Below are 18,134 nucleotides of genomic sequence, written 5' to 3'. Positions count from 1 at the left end.
GCACAATGCACATTGATTGGGAAACCTAAATCTCAGAAATCGACGATTCACATGTGACTTTGCGGGACGTGAATGATGTGAGATTTAAAATGATGACACAGACATGAGGCTGGCCCAAGCAACAATTGGGCACCTGTCGAAAACAGTATCGTTTTCCATGCCTATGAACAACTTTACAACAAAGTGCTTGAAGTTGCGCATCAGTTGCTGTGTCCTGCCTTACAAGATCACGCAGGAGGTGCTTACGACAATCTCAAAAGCACTTTTCAATGCTTTCAGCGAAAACTGAGACCGATGACGTGGGAAGCCAAGCAAAAAAATAACGCAAAATATGCATCGGATGACTATGCACAACATGAACTATTGTTAAGCTGACGTTCAACTTTCCTGACATCCAGGTAATTGTGCCTAGCTTACTGCTTGAAATGAATCAATTGTTGAAAAAGTTGAACCCAGAATTTGTGAAGAATTTTTGCGTACTTATCTGGGATGCGAACTTAAACGGGTGCGTACCGGGAGTTAACTGTACAGTGTCGTTCAAAAATAACTTTTTTTCCGGATTCCAGCCATTCACTGATTAAATTGTCAGGTTACCCTAAAAACCGTTGCACGCCAAATTTGGTTCAATTCTAACAAGTATATAAGCCACCGCAGAGCCAATTTAAATTTTTAATTTATTAGAAAAAATGTTTTAAAAATTTCAAATTTTCCTGTCAACCCCCCGAAATTGTTGAATTTTCTTCAAAGACGATGCAAAACAAATTTGAATCAATTCCAACTAGTAGAAGCGGAGTTATTTGAGTTTTTCGTTGATAATTCTCGGATTAACTACCAATATACACAATTCCGACACGGCTCGAATTTCGTGCTAATGCGTGAGCCGAACAAAGCGCAGATGGTCGGAGTTTCTCATTTAGCTGTTTAAACAGTATTTACCATGTTTGTCGACTAGCCCTACCTGCGTATTCGATTAAGTTGACCGTCGCAACGCTCTATTTGTATCCGGACATGCTCCGAAGCTAACATCTGCGCATGAAAAAGACGCCAAACCTGATATCTGCGCACTGGTTAGGGCATGATATGTTCAATGCTCATGTAGGTGCTGATATCTGCGCACCATTTGTATCCGGACATGCTCTGGAGCTGATATCTGCACACCAAAAGAACTCGGGCATGGTCCAGACCTGATATCTGCACCCTATTTGTATTCGGACATGCTCCGGAGCTGATATTTGCGCACCAAAAGAGCCCAGGTATGGTCCAGACCTGATATCTGCGCACTATTTGTAATCGGACATGCTCCGGAGCTGATATCTGCGCACCAAAAGAGCCCAGGTATGGTCCAGACCTGATATCTGCGCACTATTTGTATTCGGACATGCTCCGGAGCTGATATCTGCGCACCAAAAGAGCCCAGGTATGGTCCAGACCTGATATCTGCGCACTATTTGTATTCGGACATGCTCCGCAGCTGATATCTGCGCACCAAAAGAATCCAGGTATGGTCCAGACCTGATATCTGCGCACTATTTGTATTCGGACATGATCCGGAGCTGATATCTGCGCACCAAAAGAATCCAAGTATGGTCCAGACCTGATATCTGCGCACTATTTGTATTCGGACATGCTCCGGAGCTGATATCTGCGCACCAAAAGAGCCCAGCTATGGTCCAGACCTGATATCTGCGCACTATTTGTATCCGCACATGCTCCAGAGCTGATATCTGCGCACAAAATTCCCCCAGGCATGGTCCGGACCTGATATCGCGCACTCAATCGACCTAGACATGCTTAAGACGTGATATCTGCGCTCTAAACGAAACGTGACCTTTATATGACCTCGATGTCTGCGGTTTTTGGTGATATCTGCGATATCTGAGTATATCCACAATGATATCTGCGATATCTGCGATATCTGAGTATATCCACAGTAGTGATATCTGCGATATCTGCGATACCTGCGATATCTGCGATATCTGAGTATATCCACGGGGCCGCGTTGCTAGGGGCCAGGCAGCAGTGCCAGGGCTAATGTTGGCGGTTGAACACGAGGACTAAAAGAGTACTAGAATCTTCCAGTGTCTTGTTTTCTTCATTTTCTAATAATACATGGATGTAACCATATGGCCAGCACTGTGTGACTGATTGAGCGTCATGCCATTTTAAGACTTACCGTATCAGGCGTATGCATGCAAATGGCCTCAGTGAAATGAATATACGAGATCTTTTCGGCTATAGTACATTTTGGGGATCTGTACGTCCTAGTACTCTGCAAGACAAATTCTACTACCGATTATTGTTAAAACTGAATTGATTTTTCAATAGACAAGCTGCTGGCTGCTGCCAATGAAGTGTGACTTATGGAGCCTCAGATTGGAGGATTGCACGCTTGGCATATCGGATTTTTCCTAATTGGAAAGTAATTTTTTAGTCTGTATTGGTCTACTAGCCTGTTGTGTCACTTGAAGTGTTTTGCTTTTGTCAAATGATCAAGGAATTCCACCGATGGATTGTGTTAGTAATTGTATCCCGGACTGGAAACGGTGGTTGTTTTTGCCAATAGGCTACGCGTGACACTGATAGAAAGTTATGTGTGACATTGCCAGCCAATTCCACTCTGGTTTGTATCCTATGTCCATTGATAAAACATATTCACAGTTATGACTCAAAATGTTGTTTGGAAAGTGTTTATGTTACAGTGAGCAATAAACAGTGAAAACAATCAAATGGCCATAAAATGAATGAAAACTGCTACGGCGATTTCATGGTTTCTTCATCATGAACTAGTATTGCCGGTAAATCAATATTTCATTCCAATTGTTGTTGAACTCGATCGTAGCTGCTTCAATGGTTTTATTGATATTTCATATGAATTGTGTTTGTTAGTGTCCTCTGAACTCTGTGTCCATCTGCGGTTTTTATATCATCAATAGTTGATATTTACATTCAAAGGAATATTGCACTATAACATTTTTAGACGCTGACAATGTCGGCCCTTCAAAAAAAACTACAAGGCGCCAAATTACTTCCACCGAGGCCGCCCGTTCCCAATTCCAAATACGCCAACAAGAAAAAAGATTTTACTCCGATTCCGTGGACAAAGTATTTCGACTGTGAGAAATATGTAAACATCACCGGAAACGCAGACACATTCCACTATTATCAGAAAGGAGAACTACTAGGACCTGTAGTTGTTCTGTTGCACGGCGGAGGATTCTCCGGGCTTACATGGTCTTTATTTTGTAAGTATCTCACGGAAAAAATTGAATGTTGCTGTATCGCGATCGATCAACGGGGACATGGTTTGACACGCACTTCCGACGAGCTGAGTCTATCTGCAGATCAATTAGTAGATGATGTTGACAAGGTATTGGAAGCTATCCTGAAACAAACCCCAAACGCGTCAAACCCTGTGATTTTAGTCGGTCACAGCATGGGTGGAGCTATCGCGGTCCACGCCGCTGCTAAACAGAGAATATCAAACATGTTTGCGTTGATAGTGATTGACGTTGTCGAAGGCTCGGCTCTTGACAGCTTACACGCAATGCGTGGCGTTCTCAGCAACAGACCAAAGAGTTTTGACACTGTAGAGAAGGCCAATGAATGGTGCATCAAAACAGGGTATGTAAGAAATGCAGAGTCAGCCAGAGTCTCAATGATTGGACAATTAAAACAATACGACGGTATCGAACAAGAAAATTCTGTGAGTGATCATGAGATTGACACTGTCATTGAAGAAGAAGAGACGGATGTTGCTACAACTGCTACCTCTAGTGTAATGGTACAATCTGAATTAAACAAGAAAAATCATTATGTATGGCGTATCGACCTTACAAAGACCTCTCAATACTGGGAGAGCTGGTTTAAAGGCATGACATCCATGTTTTTATCGGTGCGTGCGCCTAAACTGCTTTTGCTAGCGGGGGTAGACCGGCTGGACGCGCAGATGACCACGGCTCAAATGCAAGGAAAGTTTCAGATGCAGATCGTGGCAAGGAGCGGGCATGCGGTGCACGAGGACGCTCCGGTTAAAGTCGCAGAGGCTATCGCGAGCTTCCTAGTTCGGCATAAGTTTGTGAATGCTGTGGGGAACTTCAAGAGACCTATGCCGGCTTGCTGAATGATTCCTAACATGAAGTGCTACTCAACTGTTGGATCATGGCTGATGCATGGGTTGCAGAGGACAGCCAGATCGTGCGGAATCCCACAGAGAGGCCGGAGCATAAGATTTGGTGGAGGCAACGGATACTTTTAGCAGTCGATTGCAGGTCGTTGATTTCGAAATTGCGGGATGTATCTTCGCTAGTAACTTGAAATGACCAAATGACCCTACACATTGGTAGAATATTCGAAAATGTATTTAATTGCAGGGACGATTTCGTGCGGTTCTTATGAAAATTTCACCCGTAACAGGGCTGTAAACTAACTCCAAACCTACTTTGTAGTTTTCAAAATCCAAATTTTAAATTAAAAGTATATTGCCAGAAAACTGGATGTGAAAGTAGTTTGAAAACGATGCCACTTGGAGAGTAAGCAATACAACTATGCAAAACCTACTTGACAACTCTGAAAAAGTAGAAGTACTTCGTTACTGACCATCTCTGATATAATTACTGAGCCTACGCAGGACCTCTTTTGGACATGAAAATCGTATGCAACAATTGCCGTTGTCATCTAGTAGCCTGTAGATTTGTGTGTACAGTCTTCAAGTATGGCAACATTTTCATGGCGTAATTAACATGTCTTGGTTGCAGCCGACAGTTCTGGCAGACAGCCTTGATGAGGAAGGAGTATCACAAAGTTAGTTTTATTCACGACTCAATAATTAGTTACGTCACTATTGTTGGTGCTCCATCATCAAATTCCCCAGATGCCAGTGTTGGGATGACTCGAGTCACCTTTTTCGCATGATTTGACTTGACTTGACTTGACTCGATTCACTTTCCTAAAATGACTTGACTTGACTTGACTCGGCGTATCAAAAATGTGGATTGACTCGTGACTCGGAGCAAAATTCACGAGTCAATTTCAAGTCATCAAGCAATCGATGTCGATAAAAATCATTGTATCTTGCATATGTTTGGATTGTACGCGAAACGCTGGTGTAACCCATGAGAGCGACCAATCATTCAATGATCGTGCGTTTTACTGAGCCTCCATTGTTCTCTCATAAATAAGGTGATCGGAGCTTAGAGCTTAGGCTTTTTGCGTCACGGACAGAAACAAGTTGAACGCTACAGAAAGTTCATAATATATAACGGAGATAGGTACGCATGTGCACATAAAAAGGTTTTACAATATTCCTCGCGTCGATCTAACATATTCAACAACATATCGCAGTACTTGTGGATCAGTCAGTAGGGTTCGCATGTCTAAATTTACATTCTTTGACTCTGTATGGCGTCGTAAGCATTCTCTTTGATAGCGGTATTTTCTACAATTCATGAGATAATGCTCTACGGTTTCATCAATACCACATGTTTCGCACAGTTGCGAGTCGATGCATCCAATCTTGTTGAGATGGTGCTTTAGTCTGCAATGCGTCGTTTTTAACCGCGGCATTATCGAGTTTCCGAACCTTGTATCCACTTCAGATAGTCTGTCATGTACCGAGGGTCGCAGATCTTCGTACGCTCTCCCAGTATCTGTGGATTGATAGATGCGGTCCCACTCATCTTTGCAGCTCTTTAGCAAGTACGCAAGTATTAGTAGAGTAATTTAATAGCAAAATGTCTATTTCTGTTCTCTGTTCTTAACTTAACCAAACCTCTTGTTTTATTGAAATTGAACTCCAATATAGTTTATAGTCCTCAACCATCGGCGCAGGCTGGAATTGTATCATATCAATTTGTAAATGGGTAATATATTGCATCTTACCAATTCGTTCTCTATTCTCTATTTTGGCTGGTAACTATAATCCGAGGCCATGCAATTACTTACGTAGTTAAGCATTTCTACGTATATCTCAGCAATAAAGCGCCGCCTTCTTGTGTTTATATCTAACTCTATATTCGTTCATAGGTCCAGAATCAATAACCACTCAATCTGTATTTCAGACAGCTAGCAAAATGCAATGACGTAAGCATGCCTCATACTTCGAAAATGCAACTTGACTTGAATTGTGACGTGACTTGACTCGTGACTTGACTTGACTCGAGTCACCTCTAAAATTCGAGTGACTTGACTTGACTCAAGTCACCTTCAAAAATCGATTGACTTGACTTGACTCGAGTCAAAATGCGCAATGACTCCAGACTCGAAGGTAGTGACTTGATCCCAACACTGCCAGATGCTAGCTCCAAAACTCGCGTAAAATTTTATGGAATGTTGCTTTTCATCACTATCTCGACCATGCATGCTATAAAGGTATAAACTATGGTATTTATTTACTGTGTTAAATGATGCTTATATACCGAGCATGCTAAGGCTACTTGCATTTTTGTGTCGAGTTGATGTTAACCATCTGCATTCAATGTGAATACAATTGACGGGGAACTATATATACTCAATGATTTCCTTGTGTTATTAGGAAGCGGTGTAGATTATTGGCGCAGTTGATAAAACAGTTGAGTTTATTAACAATTTTATCAGATAAATACGCCACAAGATTGGGATACAATGAAACGATTGGAGAGTGTCGAAACGACTTGTAGCAGTCTTTGAAGTCAGACACCTACATGGGCCTAGGCCAGAGGTGGGCAAACTACGGCCCGCAACACCGTTCTGTGCGGCCCGCGAGAGTCTAAAGCCACTTATTAAGAATATTTATAAAATGCGTACTGAAAATCGAATTATTGCTGGGACTTGATTTAACTTTTTCTTATAGTATATTTCACCATGCTAATTTTAGGGCATTGGTTCTCAAATTGGAACGGCGTGAAAGTATCTGAAGGGGGACGCGAAGCTGGGCTCAACTGAATTTTTTTTTTCGCGCACCGCGCGACCTACGTAGAATAGGGGTATTTATATTTGATATACACATAGCAAAACTGAGAAGCGTGTTTGAAGCTAACATGGTTATGATGCTGTCAACATTGTGTGTCAGCTGGAACTGAACCAAAAGTGGAATTGTAAATCTATAAACACATCGCTGCTCACAGAATTAAATCCTGTTCTAAGAATCGGGACAACCGACTTTCATCTCTATAGTTTTGACAAATTGTTATTGAGTTCTCAACCATCCTATTAAATCTCGCCACTGTTTCTGACGCGTGTACGATACCATCAAAGCAATGTTCGTTCTGTTTTAAATAAGCATATATTTTATCTTCATATCCTCACTATATAGTCAAATATCAATATTGCGTGTCGGTTTATAATCCCAATCCCGCGAATGGATTCAGATGTTGAATGCGGCCCGCGAGCTCAAAAGTTTGCCCCCCCCCCTGGCCTAGGCGAGTAAAAAGAGATAACATAAAAGGACAAGAGACAAAATGAGGTGGCATGTGACGGAAGGCGAGATCGATACGTCAGAAACCTTGCTGTAAATGCCTAGGGTACTCTGGGCAGTGGCGGCTCGTCCTATAGGGCAACTGGGGCATTGCCCCACCTAAAATTCTCTTCAATAACTAATTCTTTACCATTTATAGACGCACACCAATCTATATATACCGAAACCACAGCGAAAATCGTATTCTTCTTGTCCTTTCGCTTGTAAATGCCCATATATAGCGAAGTCTCTACGAAAATCGAATTCTCTTCTGTGTTTTTGCTTTGCGAATGCCTAGCCGGGGCATGCCCCGGTAGCGCTCATAACAAGCTTTCACTGTCTATTCTCTCAAAGCCGCGCACAATAAAGAAACGGTAATTTACTCTCTCCTATTCATAAAATGACCGAGCAACCGGGGCAAATTAGCTCTGTGCCCTTAAGGTGTGATGTAACAATCGTATCTATAGCTGAACTCGGTTACCGTCATATGCGTTTAGTCGACCTTTGGTGGTATAGGTCGATTTTGATGGTGTTTCACACCATGAAAACTCTTGAAACTTGGTATGTCATGTCGTGATGGTGGTATTTAACACTGCCCCAAGTTTCAGGGTTTTTACTCAAAGTTTAGGGTAGTAATTCCGTTTCCGAAGTTGAGTGTGTGCTGATCCTTCATGTATCGCAAGCAGATTTTACTCAAAAGCTGGTATTGGTATCCAATCCATTGATTTTGACGATGTTCAATACTGAGATCGGTTATGACATTTGGCACGGTAAGTCTTAACGTTAGTATCGAACGCTGTACCAAGTGTAAAGTTTGTCACTGAACTGTGTTAGTGGTAATTTCGTTTCCTAATTCGAGTGAGAGCTGACTCTCATTTATCGCTAACAGATTATACGCAAAGCCGGTATTGGTCTCTATTGATTTTAACGATGCTCCTTACCTAGATCCGTCATAAGCTTTTGAACAGTATGTCTTGATTTTTATATCGAACGCTATGCCAAGTCTCAAGGTTGACACTCAATGATTAGGGCAGTAATTTCGTTATGAAGGTCGAGCATGGTAGAGATGCGCTCCGATCTGACACTTTAGCCTTCAACGCATTGCGGATATCACGCAAAAGCCGTTGTATCTGCGGTAACGTTAACTGAGATGATGATATCATTCTCAGATTCCATTCAAATATTTACTTTGATATTATATCCTCCAATGTCAATTTCACCGTGAAATTGTGGCCGTCAAGCCATTTGCTTACAACCCCCTCAAGCGCGATAGCTATTTAGTTTTCGATGGCGGCTAACAGCTGATCACTTGATCAGCCTATTCCTCAGTAAATTTTACGCAAAATTCGGTGTTGGTCTGTTCGCATTAATTTTGACAGTGTGCCATACCGAAAAGGGCCATGAGGACACTTCTCGATGATGTCATGTAACAGTGTACTAAGTTTAAGGCTTTCATCCACCGTCCACGTATTTATTCGGTAATATATATATTCCAAAGGCGATTTCGCAGCAGACCTATAGACAGTAATAAAGCCGTATGTGTCGTGTTACAGTCTCCAGTTGCAAGACCAAAATCTTCTATGCTGTACCGAGACCGAATTTCCGAGGCTGCTATTCTTAGTTCTTCAGAATGATGTTTTGGATTCAATATGACAGGCCCAATCTATGAGATAACAATTGCGTATCTGTCCGAACTCGTTGACCTTTCCAATTAGGCTTACGCTATCTCTCGAGTTATAGTCATTTCCATTTCTGCAGATAATTAGTCAGGCCTAGTGCGAACATGAACCGTGTTGAATCTTTTTTCCGTACGCCGTTTACGCAGTTACCATACGTCAAGTCACAGCTCACCGGCGGACCTCTCGAGTCTCGTGGCACATACGTTAAAATCACTGTTGCCGGGAAATTCATGTTACCGTACCATCATTAAGTTACTTGTTTACGTTGGAAAACGCGATTGTGACGTGATCTTGATAAAAAGTCGCTTGCAGCCCTTGCCCCGCCACCCGATATTGTCACGAGCCGCCACTGACTCTGGGCTTCGTATCGCCGACCTCACTGCAGTTGCAGTGTCTGGAAAAATCAACAGTAGTTATAGTCGATATACTACGCGCGAGCCCAACAGAATCCCCCCACGAAGATCTTTACAATACTAAAGCCAAATTATCACCTACAGAACTCCCCTCAAGTAGGGAATTCAAATCCAGTTGGTGTCCAATGCTATACGCCAGTGCTTTTCAATCTTTTGGAGCACCATCCGCACTTTTTTGCAAAACAAAATTCACCTGCGAAAACCTACCGAACATTGATTTACAAAACTAAAATGAAGATACGCGACATTATTTTTTTCAGATGTGCAACAAGTAGGCTACCCCGGTTTAGGCCATCAATTGTTTCATTTAAATGACACCCTTTCCCCTCGTTTTGATTTCAACAATGGCGCACTAAAACCGTTTTCGGTAAGATACGTGCTGGGTTTTGCACGTACAGGAATATATAGAACTCCACTCGCTTTCAAATCAGACTTTTGATTACGTAATAATTATCGTGCGCAAATATTAATTCACTACGGCAAGTGCGAGACATAGTTACAAGTCTTTACAATTATGTCGCAACGACAGAAGTTAATGGGCCACTGCATTCGAATTTTCTATAGGTTTATTCCACGTCGAAAAGTAACATGATTTTCATCCGCAGTATATTTGTCATCCGCACTACAATCTTATTCATCCACACAGGTGCGTACCATTCCACAGGTTGAAAAGCACTGCTATAGAACATATAACAGTCCAGTCCATCGCAAACTGCGACCATCAAAAAGGATCAATAATTGTTGTGGATTTACCTCGTTTTCTGTCGGCACCACGTTACCACATCAGAGGTGGACACGATCCAGTTCGTAGCAGCAGAAATTCATCGATTTATACGTAACCGGACTGGATCCTAGTTTTGAATTTGATTTTGAACTCAGATTCTAGCATTATTGTTCTATTGCAATATGAAAAAGTATCGTGTCATTGACAGGATTATGTCGGACTCTGAATTTCCAATTGCCAGACCCGGATTCCGAAATTGGGCAGCACGCGACCATCTCTGCGTCGCGCCGCTGCGTATGGTATCAGGAAACTGCATAGCCAATAGTATGGTGAAAAATTCGGGAAACATTGGGCAACATGAAGGTCCCACCGAGACTTGAACTCGGATCGCAGGATTCAAAGTCCTGAGTGCTAACCATTACACCATGGGGCCATTTGAGGAAACGTATTGACACTAACGCAATTGCAAATTCGACAAATTCGAAATAATAAAGGCCCCATCGTTATTCAAACTCGGATCGCAGGATTCAAAGTCATGAGTACTAACTATAACACCGAATTGACAAAAAATCTTACCTTCGTAATCCCTGGTGGTCTTGGGGTCAGGATTCCTGGCTTCACCCAGGCTGCCCGCGTTCGATTCCCGGTCAGGGAAATGTCATTTTTGATGCAGTGAAACAATACTATAAATGCTGTAATATATTTAGAGTGACGCAGTGGACACTGTGGACAGCACATTATTTCGTTTCACTATGATTATCCGCAACGTGACGAATTTTGTATAATATAGTGTTATTTCGTCGGTGCCGTTTAGGATGATATTGACATTTCGGTAATAGTAGCTTTGAAATAATACTGGATTGTTTATATTTTCAGTTATAGTTACCATGCGGGTGATTCCAAAAGTATAGTCGAAAATTTGCCCTAATTCCCCACAGAGATTTGCACTCGGATCTTAGAATTCGGACTCCTGATTGCAGACCATTGCAGCATGAGGTTGCGCGTCTAACTATAGGGAATGAAGATTGTTTAGAAAGTGTGGTCAAAACTTCGTCAAATGAAAACATTCGAGGTCCCACCGAGATTTGGACTCGGGTCGCAAAGATTCAAAGTCATGAGTGCTGTACCATTACACCTTTACTGCAGGGGTGGGCAAACTACGGCCCCCGGGCCGCATATGGCCCGCAACACAGTTCTGTGCGGTATATATCACCATGATAATTCTAACGCAGTGGTTATCCAACTGGGGGTGTGCCCCACTTGGGGGCGTGAAAGCATCTGAAGGGGACGCGAAGCTGAGCTCAACCGAAAATTTTCTTCGCGCTCCGCGCCATTTATTTCCAATTCATAATTATTGCTCTGTATTTAGTATGAATTTCATGTATAAAAATCTCTCATCTACAGTCGTAACCTTTCATGTCACCCATTAGGTTTGCTAGCATCCTGGTTGCGTTTTGTGATATGACGATAAGGGGGAGCGAAATCTTTCACCATCAGAAGGGGGCGTGTCTTAGAAAGTTTGATAACCACTGTTCCAAGGTAAATACTTCCAATAATATTTTTTATGTTTAATTTTTGGCGCGACACCCCGATCTGAAGGCCCACGCAGCTTGAAAGGTTTCAACTGCTAAATATTACAGAAATCCTAAACGATATTACAATAATTCGAATCACGAGTGTGATTTCAGATTGGCCACTCCAGTTTTCATTATTACAGTGATGTGCTTAGAAAATAAGATTCGTGCGTGTCTTAGGGAGATTCGTTCTCTGTATCCGTACAATTTGGGTATTTATATTTTATCTACACATAGTAGGAGCATGTTAGAAGCAAACATGGTTATGATGCTGTCAGCAATGTGTGTCCTGGAACTGAACCAAAAGTGGAATTAGTAAATCTACGAACAGATCGCTGCTCACAGATTTAAATTTCAATCCTGTTCTAAGAATCGGGATAACCGACTGGCATCTCTATAGTGTTGACAAATTGGTTATTGAGGTCGACCAGCCTATGAAATCTCGCCACTGTTTCTGACGCTCTACGATATCATCAAAGCAATGTTTGGTTTGTTTAAAATAAGCATATATATTATCTCCATGTCCTCACTATATAATCAAATACCAATATTGCATTTTCGTTTATAATCTCAATTTTATATAGTGCGGCCCGTCAATGGATTCAGATGTTGAATGCGGCCCGCCGGCTCAAAAGTTTGCCCACCCCTGCCTTAGGGCCATATTCTCGTCCCGCATATGTAAGACCAACCGAATCACGTTCCCAAGAGCTGCCTTTCAACTGCGGGCTATTTCACTGCTACCCTTTATGTATACGATTCGCAAACTCTCACAACCACATCACTATCCGTAGGGAACACATGTCCGATATACAGTCTGAATAGGTCACGGCGAGTTGAGCAGTAAGAGGTCATCTCCAGAATTCCTAAGTGTTGGAGGTTTATGTAGGCTCCTCCTCGACATATCATCCGTGTAAAGCGGTGTCCTATGAAAGCCTAGAAGTGGGTCATGCTACAAGTCGGCATCTACGGAATAAAAATGAATAAAATTGACCTGGTGTAAATGACCATAGTAGTCGACAAACACCATGAATATCGCAAAATAACAACAGGAAAATATTCTTATATCGGCTAACTGCGCAACGAAATGGCGTCGCGAAAAAACAGTGTGCACCCTATGCACTGTTCATCCGCTGACTATAGTCGCATGAAGAATTATTTCCATAATACTGGTAATTCCATTTATTACAAATAATTTTTGAGGCACTGGCACCCCCGACATGAGGATGCCTATTGACAATATATTGATCAGACATGGGGTGATTACTTCGTGAATGTAATCGATTGCGATTACGATTACTTCTGAATGACGCTATTACAATTACGATTACGATAACAGCAAAATCAGGAAGTAGTCGATTACGATTACGATTACATTGGAAAAGTAATCACGATTACTCACGATTACATTTATTTTGCATCTTAGAAGTTATATTGGAAGACGATATATGGATTGCGCTGAAAAGGCCTAATGAGATAACATACGACGCGATAATTGCTTGTTATGTCATCAGGAACCCATTGCCTATTTTATAGAGGACGATTTATCTACACAACGATTTGCATTCTTGCCAGGTCCACAACTGTCGCACCCCAAATTTCCTAATAGGGTGAGGAGCGAGCTCGAAGGGGACTCAAAAGTATTTCGTAAACCAACACAAATTATAGACTATTTGCGAGAGATTTCATGAACTTGAAAATTATCTACGAGCATCGCGATTTAAATGTCTCTACTAGATAGCTTGATTTTGAAATACATACGCCAAGAAACAAAGCATACATAATTTGTAATAATAGGCATTTAGGTGCCAGTCAATACCGCGTCACGTCACACCAAAACACATATGCAGTTTCGGCCAACATGCGAATCCACGAAGTGTGCTACTAATGAAAGACATAGGACGAAACTTGGGGTATGTGTCCATTGTCAATAGCCGCGCTGGGTGGGCGTGACTAATAGTCCGGTCCTTCCAATCTGAGCCCACAATGCAAATGCCACTCGGGCACCCACAGAGCATTAAAGTCATGGTAATTAGTGTGTGCGTCTCACGCAAGTATTTCTTTTAGTCTGCTACGTTTGGGCCACAACAATATCTTTTGATTATACAACGCAGACCGGAGGTCATACGAAATAACAACATACCCTAAAGCAGGGGCGGGCAACTTCTCCAGTCGGCGGGCCGGATATAGGAAAATTAAGTACTTGGCGGGCCGGATTGTTGAATGAATCAATACATTATTTGCCGATTTATCCACCCACATATACAAGGAATAAATCGTATACAAGGAATAAATCGTACGTAACGAATGTATTTTAACAACAGCAATGTCATTTCAAAGCCAATTATCGTCGATTATGACGAAGACAATATGAATTTGAGAACAGCATTGCCATACAGACGCCGCTCTCTGATCAGTAGAGGTGTTCAAAAATAACTTTTTTCTCTAATTGTACTGGCTACTTGATAAAATTGTTAGGTTACCTAATTTAAGCCTACACATCAAATTTGGTTCAATTCCAGCGAGAAGCCGCATTGCTACAGTAGAAGAACGTTTCTATTTATTATATGAAATTAATTGAAAAAATCTCGTCTTCTGTAGCAATGCGGCTACTGGCTGGAATTGAACCAAATTTGATGTGTAGGCTTAAATTAGGTAACCTAACAATTTTATCTAGTAGCCAGTACAATTTGAGAAAAAGGTCATTTTTGAACACCCCTACTGATCAGTGATCAATCAGCACATGGTGCAAGATTTCAAGGCGTTCGATAAGCCCGGTACTGCAAATTTACCAAGATATCAATTCATTAGGGTTAAGCAGGTGGCGAGATAGCGTGTAGTGGTGTAATCCACAGCTACAGCACCAATGGGTTGTGGGTTCGAGTCCAACCGAGGTCGACTCCAAAATTGCTACCTATAGTGTTGGAGGTTTATCTAGGCGTCTTACAGAACTCTAGAAGTGCGCCGTGCTATTAGTCGGCGGTTACGGAATCAATAATAAGGAATATCGGCCTGGTGTAAATGACCATGACCATTGTAGTCGACAAACACCGTGATTACCACAAATATTAACATTAGTGTTGAGTTGATCGTAAATGCCGATAAAGCAAGACTTCTCGCTTCGACGAACTTACGCGTAAGCCCCACTCTCGCACGCTGCGCACACACGTATATAATAACATACAGTCACTAAAATTTGACGGAGTAAGCAAGTAGCGGGGAATATCGGCATACTGGGCCGCGGGCCACATTATCATGGAAGTCGGGAACTGTCCGCGGGCCGGACAAAATCCCGTCACGGGCCGGATCCGGCCCGCGGGCCGTATGTTGCCCGCCCCTGCCCTAAAGTAACTAATTATTACAAGATACCAGATTTTATAATTATGAATTACGTGCCTCTAGCTCTTCAGGTAAATCTGACCATCGGGGGCTGAGAGAGAATTAAAAATGAATAGTAATATAATGCAATTACCAATATTATTGACGAAATTAAATCTTCAACTTGAAAATTTACTACCCTGTGGGAGCCCAAGAGCAACGTTTGAAGTGGGGGACGATTTGCTGTGTTTGTCCTGATTTTAGCTACATGCCACGCTAGCATTGTATATAAGCCGATGGCTAGGGCGGCAGGCCCAAATGTTGAGTAAATAATTCTGAAATAACGATTAGCGCCCGTTTCAAGTAGAATCATGTGAGAATAAGAGAGAGTAAACATAAAATTCTGCCTACAACTTAATACAGATAATGTAATGGAAGCCGCCATTACGAGAACCAGCTCGGTTATGATATATATCAGGAGCTGTTGATTTTAATGCTTCGTCGTGGAAACCGTAATGTTTTATTTGACGAGTAGGCTACAAAATTTCAGACCTTTGTCCGGTGTACGTTCGTACTACATAGGCCTACTGCTCGCCACGCAGCAACGGTCAAACCGCGTTTAACTAAGCATAACCATACATCAATACAAAAGTTACTATTTGAAACTAGGCAGAGTGATGGTTAATTATCCTGTTGCGAGGAAGTGGCGTCTGGAATGTATTGATAACCTGATATTCAGTACGGTGAGTGTTCTTACAATCACACTAATGCACATCGAATATCTATTCACTAAGTGTGGATAGCTGGATACTTCTTACGCAATGACGTAATAATGAGCAGTGGCATTTGAAAATCTGACGTTTGTGCTATCACTAACTGGTATAATACCTCTTCCTTGTTCACGAATGGTGAGTTTATCTCAGAGTCCTGTACAAATAAAAAGTAATCGTTCTTTTGCAAAGAAATCGATTAAATATGGGAAGTAGTCGATTACGATTACGATTACTTCGGAATTTTCTCGAATGTAATCGATTGCGATTACGATTACTTGAAAATGCTGTAATCGTCGTAATCGATTACGATTACTAATCGCGATTACCCCATGTCTGATATTGATGAGAATTCGGCAAACGACGTATATGCCAAGGTCCCACCGAGATTTGAACTCGGATCGCAGGATTCAGAGTCCTGAGTGCTAACCATTACACCATGGGGCCGCGCAGACGATGACGGAATTAGAGGTATCAAAATCAAATGTGGTGGGGTCCAATTTCCTCATTATTGATTACGCCGCGGCCCGCGGCATCAATGTGGGTATTCAATGTAACGAAAAGTAGGCCTTATGTGACGGGATGAAATTGTCCGATTTCAAGCGAGCCGATCTACCAGACTTACATTTCACACACATCGTCAAAATGTGATTTAGCCTACTATTGTAGCAATTTACGTCTGGCACGAAAAAAGAACACAATTATAAATATTATCTGAATGAAATTGTTACGGTAAGCGGAATGGTAAGCAGAATTTGTCAAAATTGTGAGATGAGCACCATACGAGATGACGAATGCATCATATCATCGTGAAAACTGTCACGCTATAATTTTGTAGCTAGCAGGCATTTGACGCGCGAGGCAGGGTTGTAATGACTCGCGACTCGAGTCCGACTCTAGTCAATGTGTATTGACTCGACTTGTACTCGAGTCATTGTTCATGACTCGAACCAATGGCATATGACTTAAGACTAGGACGGCCAAGACTAAGACAGACATTTCATTGTAACTTCGATTAATAGTAAAGTCACCACATTTTTGGTATTTCATCTATTATAGGGTTACCATACGTCCTCTATTAAGAGGAATTGTCCTCTTTCTTGACTTTTTTGAAAGTGTCCTCGGAGGACGCCCTTTTGTCCTCTTTTTTGAGATTTTGTCCTCTTTTTTGAAAATTTAGGTCAGATTTAGAGCAAATTGCGAGTGATGTGCCGTAAACTAGCCCAGAAGTCAGGGATATATAGAACTCCGGGATGGCTGACTTCATTTTGGCCGTTACCTAAGTAGGTCCAGAAAGTTACCTGCAATCTGCCTCGAAATATCCACTTTTCTGCAAGCTAGCGATACAGCTGTTTCTAGAATAATGATCTTCACCCTTTTGCAGAATAGTTAGTGAGTAAGCCAGACATTCTTCCCATATCACAACCTTACTGCTGTATAGCCAACCTAGTAAAGTATGACACTGCTGTATAGCCAACCAAGTAAACTATGACAACTCTGAATTTCAGTAAATCATGAATGTGTTTAATTTCTACACATCATATAATCTGCATCAGGCCATAAATAACAGAGTGAATAACGAATAATATCAGCGTCTTCTACCTATTTACAAGCCATTGTCTGAAACCTTGCAGCTGGGAAGGGGGGGGGGGGCGGTAATAGGATTGATTAAATCAACCATTTCAATTAGCGTTAATCTACAATTACCATGAAGTATAGGGTTGCATTTAAAACAAACATGTTTAAAACCAGGCCCTTGTATAAAATATACTTTTTTAAAGCGATGACGTCAAGAATATTCAACAGTGACGTCATATTGGATTGACATTGACAATTGAAAATATAGTGTGAATATAGCTCCTTTGACGAAATATATGTGCTATTGCTGTTGAACCAACTATTTTGAGGGTTCCAGCCATTCCATATCGATATTAGTCGGCTATATCGGGTGGTAATCGTCCGTAGGCTAATACAACACATGTTTTGGAAAGTATTTACACAATTATGGCATAATTTTACAACTTAAAAAGAATTTTTTTCAAAAGGCCTTTGTTTAAAACACTGTTTAAAGCATGTTTTAAACATTGTGTTTCAAACACAGTTTATTTTAAATGCACCCCCACCATGGAGCATTTACAATAACGAAAAGATAGCACGGCCTGTAAGGACTCGAAATTGTGATAGCAGCATTGTCATCTTCTATGTCACTCAATGAGAGTTGATCAAGAAA

At 41.6% G+C, this 18,134-nt stretch overlaps 1 protein-coding gene and 2 non-coding genes across 3 annotated transcripts; 1 reads left to right on the top strand and 2 right to left on the bottom strand.

Moving 5' to 3' along the window:
• Positions 1-1,999: 1,999 nt before the first annotated feature.
• On the top strand, positions 2,000-6,500 carry LOC145443261 (protein phosphatase methylesterase 1-like). The gene has a single exon (XM_080321253.1). It carries the CDS (start codon positions 2,987-2,989, stop codon positions 4,118-4,120), a length of 1,134 nt encoding a protein of 377 aa, XP_080177379.1. The 5' UTR covers positions 2,000-2,986; the 3' UTR covers positions 4,121-6,500.
• Positions 6,501-10,606: 4,106 nt separating this feature from the next.
• Trnaq-uug (transfer RNA glutamine (anticodon UUG)) lies at positions 10,607-10,678 on the bottom strand. The gene has a single exon. It is a non-coding gene; the product is annotated as a tRNA-Gln (tRNA).
• A 5,601-nt stretch (positions 10,679-16,279) lies between these two features.
• Positions 16,280-16,351, bottom strand: Trnaq-cug (transfer RNA glutamine (anticodon CUG)). Its single transcript has one exon. It is a non-coding gene; the product is annotated as a tRNA-Gln (tRNA).
• Between the last annotated feature and the right edge of the window lie 1,783 nt (positions 16,352-18,134).

This window comes from Botryllus schlosseri, chromosome 7, assembly GCF_051294905.1.
Source record: "Botryllus schlosseri isolate E-star chromosome 7, Bs_hap1, whole genome shotgun sequence".
Lineage (NCBI taxonomy): Eukaryota > Metazoa > Chordata > Ascidiacea > Stolidobranchia > Styelidae > Botryllus > Botryllus schlosseri.
The sequence above is the reverse complement of the archived record's forward strand: the minus strand, read 5'-3'. Positions and strand labels throughout refer to the sequence as shown.

Coding starts and splice junctions, on each gene's coding strand:
- LOC145443261 (XM_080321253.1), top strand. CDS start 2,987: ATGTCGGCCCTTCAAAAAAAACTACAAGGCGCCAAATTACTTCCACCG.